We start from the raw sequence: 17,295 nt of genomic DNA, 5'->3' as shown, positions 1-17,295 counted from the left end.
TGCAGATATTTTTATACGTAGCATCTCAATATGTACACATATCAGTGTGATGGCTGTTTATTCTTTCTGTTGAACAGTCTTCCCACAAATACGTCCAAAACTTTACGACTTGATGTTTTCTGCACAACTACGCTGACCACACCTGTCAGTATAGACTACCATTTTTTGTCCACGTGCCTACACTTCAACATCTGACTTGCTGCACAGGGGAAATAACCATAAATGACTTACTCTTGCCATATGTACTTGGATGTTCAAACCAACCTAAAAACATACTATACCTACTTGCTGTAGTTATTAGCAAATACTGATGTAATATTGTTCAGTACATCGTCCTCAGACACACTTATCACACCCTGTATGTATCAATACAAGTCAAAGGGTATAAGCTGATTTTGACACTACTGTATCAGCAACATAAATTTTCTACTGTGTATTATATAAATTACTATAGTACACAGTAATACACATATTAATGACAAGTCGGTACAGCCTCAATCTCTGGATTGTAAGTGACTGTCATTTACAATTACAAAATTGACTGGAATTGTACGAAGTGGTGCAACGGACCTGAAGACACAAAAGTACAGTACAAGTTATTCGAGATCACTGACCTGCGTTTCCAGGACAGATATGAAATCGACGAAGAACTGCGGCTTCGAGCCGAGCGCGTCCACACAGCTGCACAGCAGCCGAACCAGCCGCTTCCAGTGCTCGAAGGCGTCCAGCGAGTGCCCGACGAGGAAGAGCACGAAGCAGAATTGTAGCTCGCCCAGCAGCTCGTCCGGGCTGCAACACCAGACAGGTGTGAGGCACGCGCCGTCACAATGGCAGCTGTTATCTGACCGTTCGGGACAGACTATCAAACGACCAGCTCGATCTCCACCACTAACTGAGTCGTGGCAGTGAAACGGTGCCTACGTACCAGTCGGGCGTACGGAAGTGCACAGTGAGACGGGTCGAAGTGGATACGAGACTGAATGGCAAAAAGGAGCTACCGTGTTTAAACGTGTCCGTGACCACGACGTGAACGAAGTTTGTAAATTTCTCCGCCTGTCGACGCAAACTGCACGAAGTACCTAGAAAGAATAGTGTACCGTACTGCATACATCGTACAAATAAACGTGATGTAAACATTACACTACATATTCTTCAGTTTCTGCCGGCATCTCGTTCAACATCTTTTCACACGGAGCAGAAGCCAAGCTGTCTAGAGTATAATTAGGGACAATAATGAAGATAAATTTCACACGATCGACCTGGTGACAGTACAGGGCAACGACAGCTTTACTGCCACATTTGACGTGGACACCACCGACCTGCAGTGATGTGAGCAGTTGCAGTTAAGATGTAAAAACAGTTGAGTACAGATACTATTTAACTTCAGACGTATTTTAATTTTTAAACAGACAAATAATATACGGAAAAACTCCAGCAATACGCTTCTTAGAGGAGCAGACAGAAAACATAACGTGCTCTTCTACTTAGTTAACACAGTAATTGAAAACAAGAGTGATGATACATCCTAACTTAAACACAGGGTAGTTTTTCTGAATAAGCTACATCTGACGTAAATGCGTTATGCAGGGATTTGATTATATAGTAAAACAGTGAAGCCACAGAGAATATTACTTACAGTCGGTTGTCTAATACTCTCTGAAGTCCTTCCATTTGAATCCAATGAATACATTTCACTACTGGATATGCCATCAGCTATGGGGCAAACAGCAAAATAATCCACAAAGCCACCCAAGCACCACATCTTTTCTTCTTCTTCTATGATGTGCTGCTCTGCATCTGGTCAGTGTCCAGGTGTGTGAGAGCTTTGTGCATCATTCGCAGTACCTCTGGTGGCTTCAATGCCTACACTTACATCTATACTCTGCAAACCACTGTGAACTGCACAGCAGAGGGTATGTCCCATTCTACCAGTTATTAAGGTTTCTTCTCGTTCCATTCATGCACGGAGCAGAAGAAGAATGACTGACTGACTGCCTCTGCGCATGCTGTAATTACTCTAAACTTAACCTCACAATCCCCATGCGAGTGGACGTAGGTGGTCGTATCACATCCCTCGAGTCATCATTTAAAGCTGGCTCTCTAAACATTGTCAGTAGACTTTCTCGGGACAGTTTACATCTATCTTCGAGAGTCTGCCAGTGCAGTTTCTTCGGCATCACTGTTACAATCTCCCACAGATCAAACACACCTGTGACCATTTCGTTGCCTTCTCCGTATACGTTCAATATCCTCTGTTGGTCCTATTTGGTACGGGTCCCACACACTTGAGCAATATTCTAGAAACAGTCACACAAGTGATTTGTAAGCACTATTCTTTGTAGACTGATTGCGCGTCCCCAGTATTCTACCAATAAACCAAAGTCTACCACCTGCTTTACCCACACCTGAGCCTACGTGGTCATTCCACTTCACATCCCTACAAAGTGCTGCACCCAGGTATTTCTACGAGTTGGCCAATTCCAACTGTGACCTGTTGATATTATAGTCATAGGATCCTACGGTTTTTTGTTTTGCAAAGTGCACACTTTTACATTTCTGAATATTTGAAGCACGTTTCCAATCTTTGCAACACTTTGAAATCTTGTCAGGATATGATTGAATATTTATGTACCTTCTTTCAGACAGTAATTCATTATAGATGACTGCATCGTCTGCAGAAAGTCTGAGGGTATTATTAATATTGTATGCAAGGTCATTATTATACAATATGAACAGAATTGGTCCCAACACACTTCCCTGAGGCACACAGGCAGTTACTTCTACATCTGACGATGACTCTGCATCCGAGATAACGTGGCGCACCCTCCCTACCAAAAAGTCCTCGGTCCAGTCACAAATTTCACACGAGACCGCCATATGATACAATTTACAGGTATGTTTGATGCTGGCATTCCCATACACAGTGCAACTGCTCCTAATTAATGTACTATATATGGTCAACAGAACATTAGTGTTCACATCCCACCAAACTCTGGTTAAAAATCTGCTGATGTTCATGAATGGGAGACAAGTATTTATAATGGAATTAATGTGAGGAATCCAACTGAGTCTGGAATTGAACTACATTCCCAGACACATGTCATCTTGTGAACATTTGGAAGAATAATTTCTTTGAAATCACTAGAATAAATTATGTATAACCAGGGAGTTAGGATGGCTTCTTGGGGTAAGCCTACATTATTTACGAGGCATGTTTTTTAAGTAAGTACCATTTTGAAATTAAAGACGTGCTAAGATATCTCAATAATTTTATTTTTACATAAAAGCCTGTACCTTAATCTACTTTTCTACATAATTTCCGTCAATACTGAGGCACTTGTAGCAACGTTGTACCAGTTTTTGAATACCCTCCTCATAGAAGTGTGCCGCCTGAGTTATTAACCACTGCATCACCACTGTTTTGACTTCGTCACCGTCTTCAAGATGCCGACCGCCCAGGTGTTTCTTTGAGTGCAGGAACAGATGGTAGTCACTGGCCGCAAGATCGGGGCTGTACGGAAGATGATCTAGAGTTTCCCACCGGAAAGATGTGATGAGATCTTTGATCTGATTCGCCACATGCGGACGGGCATTGTCTTGCAGCAAAACGATGCCCTCGCTCAACTTGCCACGTCTTTTGCTCTGAACTGAATGGCACAGATTGTGCAATGTCTTACAGTAAGCTGCTGCATTGATTGTCTCATTACGAGGCAGAAATTCCACAAGCAATGCTCCTTTTGTGTCCCAAAAAACTGTGCACACGATTTTACCGGCAGAAATTGTTTGCTTAAACTTCACTTTTCTGGGTGAATCTGAATGCCGCCATTCCACGGACTGTTGCTTTGATTCTGGTGTGACGTAGGCCACCCGTGTTTCATCGCCCGTAACAATATGGCTTAAGAAATCATCACCGTTGTCGTGGTACTGCTCGAGGAAAGTCAATGCACAGTCTAAACGTTTGGTTTTGTGCACATCCGTCAACATTTTCAGTACCCAACGCGCGCACAATTTTCTGTACTTCAAATGCTCGGTCACAATGCCATACAAAACACTACGAGAAACATTAGGAAAGTTATCCTGCAAGGAGGAAATCGTAAAGTGTCTGTTTTCTCCCACCTTATTGTCCACTTCATGCACCAAACTTTCATTAACGACCAAACGACACCCACTCCGTTGTTCATCGTGCACATCTGTGCGGCCATCTTTAAATGCTCTCACCCACTTTCTTACCATTCCATCACTCATAATGTTTTCTCTGTAAACCGTGCGATCTCACGATGAATATCGACCGCTTTTAGGCCTTTAGCACCAAGCAATCTTATAACAGCCCGTACTTCACATTCGGTGGGACTCACGATTATCGGAGGCATCTTAAACAGTAAGTACACAAAGTAAATAAAGAAGAAGCGAACTGTAATGGCATCTAGACAACAGATGTAGATACCCTGTGCGCATGCGCAAAATACCGATTGCAGTGCTGCGGCCACGGTGTGGCAAAACAGTACTTACTTAAAAAACCAAGCCTCGTAGATAGTGCTAACCTTTATTTAGCTACAACTCTGGAACGTTCACAGTTCCACTATAAAGGTTAGAGATGTGGCCTGATATATCTACGAGTGACATAAGCGCAGAGTAAGCTTCCCTTGTCATTCACGCCACATTCTGTTTTCGGAGAGAGATCTCTCTTTCAGTAGGTATCCTTTATTTTCCATGGGCTGTTTGAATACAGGTTGTATACACAGACAAGGAGAAAAAATCCTAAATTTTTCCCAGTTAAAAATACACATTCTTCCGGGTGAAAATACATTTTTCCACGTTAACTGACAGTATACATTTCCTTGGAACTGTAAAACTTATCAATCCTTTGAACGGTTACGGTTTTATACAACAGCGCAGAATTCCCCGGCCCTTTAGAAAATGAAACTAAAAATACGAAATAAAAATAATATAAAAAAGAAATGTTTTAGAAAGATCTTTGATGTGCTGCAACATGAACGCTGCATATTTTTGTATTACGAAAAGTATAAATTACTTTCCTTAGCATTGAAATAGAGATTGCGATGCGCTTTTGTAAGCCAGTCATAGCTCATTTATGTGATCTCTGTGTCAAAACTTATCCTCTGGTTAATTTCACTAACCCTGCCACAGTCAACCGTTTAGTTATCCCGTGTTTGTTCTGCAGTTAGGCATTATTACCTGCTCGTACAACGCGTTTTCCGTGCTTCACCCAGAATAGAACTTAGGTGGCTGCTACCAGGGACTGTACAACTAACTAGTGTACAGTGTTACTAGTGTAACTGTCTGGCCAAAAATTCTCTCACCGAGAAGATAATACATAATCTTTCTTACCTGTTATTTATTTATTTCCAATCTGGTAGTCTGAATCTAAGGATTTTGCTGGTAATTATAACAACGCTTACAGAATGAGATTTTCACTCTGCAGCGGAATGTGCGCTGATATGAAACTTCCTGGCAGATTAAAACTGTGTGCCGGACCGAGACTCGAACTTGGGACCTTTGCCTTTTGCGGGCAAGTGCTCTACCATCTGTGCTACTCAAGCACGACTCACGCCCCGTCCTCACAGCTTTACTTCTGCCAGGACCTCGTCTCCTTTCGCAGGAGAGTGGGAGTGTTATGGGACCATTGCTTTTCACAATATATATAAATGACCTAGTAGATAGTGTCGGAAGTTCCATGCGGCTTTTCGCGGATGATGCTGTAGTATACAGAGAAGTTGCAGCATTAGAAAATTGTAGCGAAATGCAGGAAGATCTGCAGCGGATAGGCACTTGGTGCAGGGAGTGGCAACTGACCCTTAACATAGACAAATGTAATGTATTGCGAATACATAGAAAGAAGGATCCTTTATTGTATGATTATATGATAGCGGAACAAACACTGGTAGCAGTTACTTCTGTAAAATATCTGGGAGTATGCGTGCGGAACGATTTGAAGTGGAATGATCATATAAAATTAATTGTTGGTAAGGCGGGTACCAGGTTGAGATTCATTGGGAGAGTCCTTAGAAAATGTAGTCCATCAACAAAGGAGGTGGCTTACAAAACACTCGTTCGACCTATACTTGAGTATTGCTCATCAGTGTGGGATCCGTACCAGATCGGGTTGACGGAGGAGATAGAGAAGATCCAAAGAAGAGCGGCGCGTTTCGTCACAGGGTTATTTGGTAACCGTGATAGCGTTACGGAGATGTTTAACAAACTCAAGTGGCAGACTCTGCAAGAGAGGCGCTCTGCATCGCGGTGTAGCTTGCTCGCCAGGTTTCGAGAGGGTGCGTTTCTGGATGAGGTATCGAATATATTGCTTCCCCCTACTTATACCTCCCAAGGAGATCACGAATGTAAAATTAGAGAGATTAGAGCGCGCACAGAGGCTTTCAGACAGTCGTTCTTCCCGCGAACCATACGCGACTGGAACAGGAAAGGGAGATAATGACAGTGGCACGTAAAGAGCCCTCCGCCACACACCGTTGGGTGGCTTGCGGAGTATAAATGTAGATGTAGATGTAGGAGAGCTTCTGTAGAGTTTGGAAGGTAGGAGGCGAGGTACTGGCAGAAGTAAAGCTGTGAGGACGGGGCGTGAGTCGTGCTCGGGTAGCTCAGTTGGTAGAGCACTTGCCCGCGAAAGGCAAAGGTCCCGAGTTCGAGTCTCGGTCCGGCACACAGTTTTAATCTGCCAGGAAGTTTCATAACAACACTGATCATTCGCAAACCCAGTCAACCACATAAACAAACAGCGATTGGCATTCAACCGTTTGGCTTTATTCTGCTCAGTTTGTATAGCCCCGTCCGTTTCTGTCTGCAGGAAAGTTTATTTCTGGATGCGACGGGGATTCGTCTGGCAGACACATGACATACACAATGCACGCATCCAAAAATCAACTTATGATTCATCCAGATATAAACTTGGAATTAGTTCAAAAACCAGCAGGGATGTGTTTCAAAAGAGTATGAATAATTGATAGACCAACATGTGCTGGATACTAGGTGTTTTCTGAGACAAGGTTTTTTTCCTCAAGAATATGAATTTGGCACTCCCCGCCTCCCCACCTGAAATTGCTGCCCGTGGCAGATACCCCAGTTTGTCCCTAGTGAATCTGGTAGCTTGCGCACACCAGTAAAATTTTTCCGGGTAGCATCTTGCTGCTAACAGCCACAGTTCTGTAGCCATAAGCAGGAGAAAGTACTACACATGCGCAACTCAACTGCGCGTACACATAAGCCCGCTCACAACTGCTCAAACGAATCTTATGTAAATAGCTGTGAAGTCACACTCATCGGAGGCAATTTGTTGTTATGAAGCATTGCGTAGTCTTCCTAAAGCCTTTGGCACATTTTGCTGTCGGCAGACGCTTGTATGAGCACTGTTTTTTGTTGTTGCATATGGCGCATTTCCTTTCCAACTTAAGTTTTATTTTGTTTCCTCTTGTTCATGTTTTATTGCTCCAGTATTATTCTGCAGTAGTGAGTTAGAGTATTGATTCTTACTAGTCAAAATTACAAAAATTTAACTGAAAACTAAAACAAAAAAATTCCAGGAATTCTAAAAAGGCTCTGAGCACTATGGAACTTAACATCTGAGTTCATCAGTACCCTAGAACTTAGAACTACTTAAACCTAACTAACCTAAGGACATCACACACATCCACGCCCAAGGCAGGATTCAAACCTGCAACCATAGCAGAAATTCTAAAAAATTCCCGAGTTTTCTGCAGGATGAAAAAAAATCCCAGGATCTCTCAGTTGTCCCGGGTTGTATACAACCTAGAATAATACATCCTTCTCATACTTATCTCTAGGTCCAATACTATTTTAATGGGGAAAAGTCCATTGCAGATGATCATTTATAAGAGGAAAGTAGCAGTGTCGGAGAGCCATCACTCACAATGATTCCACTAATGAGACGACAACAGTGTGGGTCACTGACTTGGTGCCAAGAACTGTGATGACAGTTGAAATCCCCACAGATAAGAAAGGGGGGATGGAGTTCTGTAAACAGCTGATGCCGGGAATCGTTACTGGTTGTAGTCTATGGTGATTTATAAATATGGACATAATAGAGAAGTGCTACTTGCTTCTATTTCTGCAGCTGCCACTTGAAAAGCCAAGTCACTGAAGTTTACATGAGTTTCATTGCATATGATGGTGTCCTTAATTAACAGTCCTGCTTCTGCTTTAGTATTTGGTCTATCTGACTATACTAAACTGAATCCTTTGAAACGAACTGGCATTTGTGGCTTATGGGGGAATGACAGTGTGACATACACTGAAGAATTATTCCCTAAAATATTATCGGAAACTCCAAAAAGTAATGATTTTGTGAGTATTTGAAGCCAAGCATACACAATATGAAACACTATTGCAACAAGTTGTTATCGATGTCATCACCCCTATTTATACAGATTTGAGTAAACCTTATTTACATGGGTGTTGTTCAGGCGGTTTTACTCAAAATGTGAATGCGAGTTTCAATAGCATCACCTGGAGATATGCTCCTAAAATAACATTCAGATGAAGGAAATGGTGAACACTGCTTCAAATTTGGCCATACGTCTATTCAGTGTAGGCCACACTGCATTAATGCACGTGCCAAATGCCCTTCAAATCAATATTGGCAATGAAATGCATTGTTTCTGTAAACACAGAGATGCCACTAGCAATGTGCTCAGCAATGATAAGCACTTTGAGGTAGAAAATGAGCACTTATCAGGTCAAAGTAGCAGAAAGCGGCCATCCACTAGCTGGGGCGATAGTTATTATGGACTTGGCATCGATGGTTTCAAGCTATGTCCCTCAAATAAACACTTGTCAAACTTTAAACGTGTTTTCTCAAAACCATGTTTTTCAGCATGGTGGTTGTCACCCACACTACAATATTCATTTGATTTTAGTGATTTTTGTTCTTCCTTGAAGAAAATTGAATTCTCTTCAGTTCATCGTATTCGATTTTTTTTATGTCGATGTTTAGTATTTTTGTCAGCCAAACAGAGGGGTCCAAAAATGGCCATTTTTTTCAAATATCTATAATTTTGCAGTTTTTTATATTTTTTAAAATCCCTATGATGAACTAAAATTACATCTGTAAGGATCCGGGTGATATGTTAATTTCATGTTTCAGATAACCACAACCTGAGTTACAGCAACAAACATCGATCTATCTCCTTTCAGAGCTGCCTCGGGAAAATCCCAATCAGACAGTGAAGATATTAATATTTTTCAATAAAAATATCAATAAAACTTGAATGTATGCTTTATTCATTGCAGTGACCCTCATTTGTCTACTACATTCCAGTACAGAGAAAAACAATAATGAATTTGAGTGATATTTTTGTCCGTCATCCTGTTGTTCCCCCTTAAACCATATTTCACAGAGCTTAATGGCTACATTGTTATTCATTTCCTTTTCCAGAGTTTCCTTGTTCGAGATAGCTGACCCCGCATTCCATCGTAGTATATTAAGGGCCATCTTGAAATGGAAAGATGCTTCTGTCTGTTTCTGGTCCATATTTTACATCCTGTATAAAATTGAGGAAACCATATTTTAGATGCCTGCATGCTCTATATTATTGTTATTAGAAGAGGTCAACTGTGTTATCAAATTTTATGTTCCAGACATAGCCTTTCAATCAGTGCTGTGTTCTTGCCCCCTCCCACCTTTTTCAGGAAGTTGAACACACATGTCTGATTACTAGGAAATAGCAGCTCGGAAACAGTGATGGGTTAGGAATCAGCACAGGTTTTGAAGGTTTTATACTACACTCCTGGAAATGGAAAAAAGATCACATTGACACCGGAGTGTCAGACCCACCATACTTGCTCCGGACACTGCGAGAGGGCTGTACAAGCAATGATCACACGCACGGCACAGCGGACACAACAGGCACCGCGGTGTTGGCCGTCGAATGGCGCTAGCTGCGCAGCATTTGTGCACCGCCGCCGTCAGTGTCAGCCAGTTTGCCGTGGCATACGGAGCTCCATCGCAGTCTTTAACACTGGTAGCATGCCGCGACAGCGTGGACGTGAACCGTATGTGCAGTTGACAGACTTTGAGAGAGGGCGCATAGTGGGCATGCGGGAGGCCGGGTGGACGTACCGCCGAATTGCTCAACACGTGGGGCATGAGGTCTCCACAGTACATCGATGTTGTCACCAGTGGTCGGCGGAAGGTGCACGTGCCCGTTGACCTGGAACCGGACCGCAGCGACGCACGGATGCACGCCAAGACCGTAGGATCCTACGCAGTGCCGTAGGGGACCGCACCGCCACTTCCCAGCAAATTAGGGACACTGTTGCTCCTGGGGTATCGGCGAGGACCATTCGCAACCGTCTCCATGAAGCTGGGCTACGGTCCCGCACACCGTTAGGCCGTCTTCCGCTCACGCCCCAACATCGTGCAGCCCGCCGCCAGTGGTGTCGCGACAGGCGTGAATGGAGGGACGAATGGAGACGTGTCGTCTTCAGCGATGAGAGTCACTTCTGCCTCGGTGCCAATGATGGTCGTATGCGTGTTTGGCGCCGTGCAGGTGAGCGCCACAATCAGGACTGCATACGACCGAGGCACACAGGGCCAACACCCGGCATCATGGTGTGGGGAGCGATCTCCTACACTGGCCGTACACCACTGGTGATCGTCGAGGGGACACTGAATAGTGCACGGTACATCCAAACCGTCATCGAACCCATCGTTCTACCATTCCTAGACCGGCAAGGGAACTTGCTGTTCCAACAGGACAATGCACGTCCGCATGTATCCCGTGCCACCCAACGTGCTCTAGAAGGTGTAAGTCAACTACCCTGGCCAGCAAGATCTCCGGATCTGTCCCCCATTGAGCATGTTTGGGACTGGATGAAGCGTCGTCTCACGCGGTCTGCACGTCCAGCACGAACGCTGGTCCAACTGAGGCGCCAGGTGGAAATGGCATGGCAAGCCGTTCCACAGGACTACATCCAGCATCTCTACGATCGTCTCCATGGGAGAATAGCAGCCTGCATTGCTGCGAAAGGTGAATATACACTGTACTAGTGCCGACATTGTGCATGCTCTGTTGCCTGTGGTTCTGTCAGTGTGATCATGTGATGTATCTGACCCCAGGAATGTGTCAATAAAGTTTCCCCTTCCTGGGACAATGAATTCACGGTGTTCTTATTTCAATTTCCAGGAGTGTATTAGGATGAATAATTATCACAAATCTGTGCTGCTGAAATTTCCTGCCACTGTAGTGTACGATCTGTGATTTACATATTCCTCAGTTTCCACGAATGAAACGTCGAGGACAGCTTTAGTCTGTTTAACCTCCTGCTGTTTCAGATACAATGGACTACACGTCTCTCTCAACGTGTGATCTTCGCATTGCACAAACCAAGTATTTTGGCTCACATACAGAGTTGCTTCGTGGTCACTTCCACACGTATTACGATGAACTTCTAATCGGCACTGAAGGCTTAGATGACAAAATCGTAGACAACAGAAGCACTCTTTGACAACTGGAAAGTAAGGCTTAACTGTACACCACATAGAGTATACTGGAACATTATCTGGTAAGAACTGCTACACAAATGTGAGAAGGCACTTTTGTTGAGGAACTTTGCTTCACATGCTCAAGTTATTTACACATTTGACCATCCTACATATATGTGTAACAGGTACTGTAGATTAAATCGCATCACTCAAAATGCCATACCCTTGCCCAGTTCAGGTTCATTAACGATATCTTCACAATCTGGATTCAGGGGTAAGACACCCTGTCCTCATTCCTTCAAAACCCGAGACCTTATCTCCCAACTTCTTCACCCGGTCCTCCTCGACCCAGCGTGCCACCTGCCCGGACATCGACCACCTCCTCTCCGATGACTCCGTCCGTACCTCTGTCCACGTTAAACCCACCAAGCACCGACACTACTCGCATTTTGACAACTGTCAACCCCTCCACACAATAAAAATCCCTCCCGTACAGCCCGGCCACTCGGGGACAGCATATCTCGAGTGGACAGAACTCCCTCACTCGGTACGCTAAGGATCTCACTGAGACCTTCACAGGCACTAACTCCCAGACACAGGCCACAAACAGATTTCCGTGCCATTTCCTCTCACGTCACCAATCCTCCACCATTCCCCAGAACCAGCTGCACAAAAGAGTGCCCCCGTCACCCAATATCACCCCAGACTGGAAAAACTGAACTGCATCCACCATCAGGGCTCCGATTACCTATCATCGTGCCCTGAAATTAGGTACATCCTACTCGAGATCCGTCCCGCCCCTCCTACTAAAGTGGTGTTCCGTTACTCACACAGCCTCCACAACATCCTAGTCCACCCCTGGGCCACTCTCAATACGAACCCCTGTGGAAGACCCTGGTGCGAGACAAGCCCAGACCACCCTCTCAGCACTACCTATTCCTGCCCTGTGACAGGCCTATCCTATCAGAAGGTGGGCCACCTGTGAGAGCAGCCGCGTCATATACTAACACTGTTGCAATCACTGCACAGCTTTTTATATCGGTACGAGCAGCAACCGGGCGCCCACCGGGACGAAAGGCCTAACTGTGGCAGAGAGCAATCTAGACCACCCCGTGGCACGACTTGCTGCGAACGTAATGTGCTCGGTTTCGATGGCCGCTTCACCACCCGAGCCACCTGGGACCTCCTCTCCGTCACCCGCTTTTCCGAACTGCGCAGACGGGAGTTATTCTTAAGACACATTCTCTGCTCCCAAATGTATCCTGGACTTAACCTACAGCAACCTCCTGTCCCCACGCCCTCCATCCAACAGTTTCCGACCCCTCTGACCTATAATCTCTCAGCCTCTGTCAACGCATCCTTCCCCATTCCTCTCCTCTTTTCCCCAGCTCCGTGCCCCACAACCTCCCGACGCCGCACCTGTCGGCAGTCTAGTTCCTGCACGATCCGCCGGACAGTGCTCTTCTCTCCTCCCACCTGTACCCTGCTACCCCTTCCCCTCCGGACTGCCGCATTCCGGTCCGAGCTGCCAGATATGGCGGTCACACGTGTGCGAGGTGTCCTCGCTCGTTTGAACGAATGCGCGTGTATTTCCTTTACCGAAGGCTTCGGCCGAAAGCTACGTGTCGAGTGCGTTTTCACCGAGCCCGTCTGCAACTCGAGGTGTCACCTTTACAGTGAGTAACAATCTATCTTTTCCTAATTAAGAGCTCTAACATTTCACACTTCAATCCACAGAATGCCAGGTCTGTTTTTCCTGACGATGAAATACTCCCGAGTAGTTCTCACCTGAAGATTCAAATATATTTTGCACAAGATGACACTATCGTCATCATTAAACTACAAAAATATTTGCTCGTTCCACCTCGAGCAGTCTGACACATTTATGCACGAGATTTTTTACTGCATAGTGGAATTATAGAGGGCAGTCATTAAGTTTTAATAAATACCTTTAAAAAGTAAAGTTGCGTAATCAATTTTTTTTTTTTCTTTTTTTTTTGTACCCGTCTGTGATCTTGCGACACCCAAACGCCCCGTGCCACAGAACTGTAGCGTGCTGTCAGAGCAACCGGTCCACTAATGAAGTGCACACTGCGGTACTGTGACACAGTGCTTTCTGGGTGTTGCAAGATTATGGACACGTTCCTGCAATCAAACGAAAAAAGAGTTTCATTACATACCTCAGTTTTTTCCTCTATGATGTGCCTAGATAATCTACTTTTTACAGAAAATAAACCAGACAGACTGCAACAGTGAGTACAGCTACAATTGTATATTGATGTACGCACCTGTCCATCTGCTGTAGTAATGTATCCAATTTGAAGCTCGAGTCTAGAGAGTGTCTCGTCACCTGAAGGAGATGGAGAGGAATCATTATTTACGGATAAAACTGAAAGTAACGACTACTCTGGTAATACAGTGCAAGAAGTAAACATAATACAACGTCACAGGTATACCGATGTGTTACGGAACAATAGTTAGGACACTTTTTGTGTTCCTGTACTAGCAGTTCTAGTAGTCCACAGTTTTACACCATCCGAGCACCTAAAATATCCAAATGAAAATGATACAGCTCAACATTACAATTATACACACGTGGCTCTGATCCCAAAGAAACAGCATCTTCATCTATATACGTGCTCCAAAAGTGCGAAGTGTACAGATGAAGATTTTGTACCAGTATTATTAACTGTTTGTCCTGTTCCGTTTGTGCAGTGAGCAAAGAAAAATTACCACTGCATGCCTCTGTACACTAATTTCTCTTATCCTATTCTCATAATGCCTGTGTGAGACATATAATGGTGGAAGCAGAGTTATCACAGAGTCTTTTTCTTTCAGCTTTAATTGGTAAATGGATTTTAATATCAATATACTCAACTGCAATCTACTGGTGAACGGCCTGAGCTGCTTCCTCATGTTCAAATGATATACAGTATGTTTCAGAAGTGAATAGAGTCCCACATTATATATGCATATGGTTTCAAATTGATGGTTATTAAAGTGGAAAAGAATAAAATAGCTGTTTAGATACAGGAAAAATGGGAGTAAATACTATACACTTCTCAAAACGATAATTTATATTAATTACAATTGATAAATAAAACAATTGTATTGAAGTGTGGCTTTTGCAATTTGCATCAAATAAGAGTTTTATGCACACCAGCTAGTAACGCAACAACACTACAAAACACACACACACACACACACACACACACACACACACACACACACACACATTTATAGATGTTCTTTGAATATACTTAAAATAGGTATACAATATTATGAAAAGGAAAGTTGCTACTCACCTTATAGCGGAGATGCTGAGTCGCAGGTAGGCACAATACAAGCTTTTGGCCAACAAGGCCTTTGATGGAACCCCCCCCCCCCCCCCACACACACACACACAAAAATGCGACTTGCGCATGCGTAACCACCAAAAGCTTTAACTGCGATAGTCTTTTTGTTGTGCCTATCTGTGACTCAGCCTCTCTGCTATATGATTAGAAGAAAGTCATTTGATTAGTGAAACTGAACAGTTCACATTTCTTGGTGTTCATATAGATAGTAAACTGTCATGGAAAGCCCATGTTTAGGATCTTGTTCAAAGACTTAATGCTGCCATTTTTACTATTCGAAAGGTATCTGAAGTGAGTGATCATTCGACACGAAAATTAGTCTGCTTATTTTCATTCGCTTATGTTATATGGTGTTATATTTTGGGGTAACTCTTCCCATTCCAAAAGGATAGTTTTGGCTCTGAAACGGGCATTTCGGACAATAAGTGATGTAAGTTCACGAACCTCTTGTCGACCTCTGTTCACGAGTCTGAATATTTTGACATTCACCTCTCAATACATATATTCCTTACTGTCATTTCTTGTTAACAATATCAGCTTATTCCAAAGAATAAGCAGCATTCACTCATTTAATACTTGGCAGAAATCAAACCTGCATTTGGATCGGACTTCCGTAACTCTCGTGCAGAAAGGTGTGCAGTATACTGCTGCATCCATTTTCAAATAGCTACCACTTGAATTCAAAAATCTTACCAGTAACCCACGCACTTTCAAATCGAAACTGAAGCTTTTCCTCACGGGTCACCCATTCTATTCTGTTGAAGAGTTCCTTGAAAAATTAAGCTGATTCTTGTATTGTTGACTGCCTTTACTAAAACTTACGGCTTGAATTTTTTAGGTTCATAAACATCTTATTTTTATCTGTTATTACTTTTATGTTGTAGTTTGACGTACTGACCAGTTCGATGACCTTCGAGATTTGCTCCTCAATTTAGTCCTACGGAACTCGACGTGTAAATAAAATAAAATAAATAACACACAAGTGCAGTCTCAGGCAACTGAAACCCCACTCAGTTTCACTGGTTTCAGTTGCCCGAGACTCCATCTGCGTGTGCGAGTTGCGGTTGTGCGAGTGAGACTGCGAGTGTGAGAGCGTCATCTATTGTCGACGAAGGCCTTAACGACCGATAGCTTTAATTGTGAAAATCTTTTTGTTGTGCCTGTCCGCGACTCGGTATCTCCTCTATACGATTAGAAGATAGATGACTTAGTAGTTGTAATAATATGATACTGGACATTTCAGGAGGAGCAGCAAATATTTTTACACCTCAAAATGTGTTAAGCAAAAGCAAATGATTAAATTCAAAGCTGATTTTCATAAAATAGACCTCCAACTGCAATTCACTTTCTGATTCTCTCGACATCATCACACGTTGTCTTCCTGTGGTAGTCTCGGCATTTGTTACGAGGGCAGCACTACTTATTGCCCAAATGATCAATTTGTCTCCCGTGTTTCCATTTTCTCTGTAGACTTTACCTTTCGAGCTTCCCCTAGTTCAGGGGCCTCGACAGCCGTTAACTGTAAACATTTCTGTCAATCCGTCTTCTGTGAAATGTTAGGCTTAGATGATACGTCACCCGATACCTCTAATGTGCACCAGTTGCATTGTACTGGGAGAACATACCCACTGTTGTAGTCAGAGGAACGACTTCTAGTAATACTGGAAGCTCATTCTCACAGAAGTGTAGATACAGGGACCCAGTAGGGCGATACGACAATACGACAAACTCGATCAGCAGTCTGTCCGTCACAGTAGACGACACCCGCCGAGGAGCACCCGTGAAAGGAATGTGGCTTTTCGTCGGACAACTGACGCGAGTTACGAGTGTTATTCGTACCGTATCGAGTGAAGGTGACTCAGTCAGTAAACAGTATTAATTGGATTACTTGGCACTACGAAAACAGCCGACAGCAAAATTCCGATTGCCTACCTCCCCTCTGTTCTCGAAGATGTCGAATCTGCTCGTACGATAAAATCACGGGCTGTGCATACACAGTGCCTGCCATATTCTTTTATGCGGAACACCGGTACCTGTCGAAATTTTGTGTGCGTTCGTTGAAACCGTACAACCTACCAAATGAATACTGTCTTTTACTTTATCCGCTCTCTGTTCATTTCCACGTTCAGACGAGTTACATCTGCTGGGCATCGCACCAGACTCACGTAGTTTAGTAAAAACACGAATAAACACTCTAGAATCTGGTAGTCTGCGGTTACAAAATCGTCTTTCGCATTCTCTGTGAGCAGTGGCAGTGCTTCCATTAAAAAGCCTGTACGCAAATACCACTATAAATACACAAATACCAGGGCTCACAATTTGGAAATACGTGCAGTGTACTCGAACAGAAGAAATTGCCGACAACTCGCAGCCACAACCACAGTCGAGAAATTAATTTACTTAAACTCGAGCACAACTTCACAACTTGAACTTTAAAACTAAAATTGGAACTAATACACAAAC

At 43.6% G+C, this 17,295-nt stretch overlaps 1 protein-coding gene and 1 non-coding gene across 2 annotated transcripts in view; one reads left to right on the top strand and one right to left on the bottom strand.

Moving 5' to 3' along the window:
• LOC126109617 (protein AAR2 homolog) overlaps positions 1-17,295 on the bottom strand; it is a 111,484-nt gene that overhangs the window by 3,870 nt on the left and 90,319 nt on the right. Inside the window, exons 5-6 of the mRNA XM_049914660.1 lie at positions 13,765-13,826; positions 615-789 (exon numbers count right to left, since the gene is read on the bottom strand). Coding sequence (XP_049770617.1) covers positions 615-789; positions 13,765-13,826 — 237 coding nt within the window. The remainder of the gene's footprint in view (positions 1-614; positions 790-13,764; positions 13,827-17,295) is intronic.
• On the top strand, positions 6,606-6,680 carry Trnas-cga (transfer RNA serine (anticodon CGA)). The gene has a single exon. It is a non-coding gene; the product is annotated as a tRNA-Ser (tRNA).

The sequence above is a fragment of the Schistocerca cancellata genome, chromosome 12 (assembly GCF_023864275.1).
Source record: "Schistocerca cancellata isolate TAMUIC-IGC-003103 chromosome 12, iqSchCanc2.1, whole genome shotgun sequence".
In the NCBI taxonomy this organism is placed as follows: Eukaryota; Metazoa; Arthropoda; class Insecta; order Orthoptera; family Acrididae; genus Schistocerca; species Schistocerca cancellata.
Note: the sequence above shows the minus strand (reverse complement) of the source record. Positions and strands in the feature narration are given on the sequence as shown.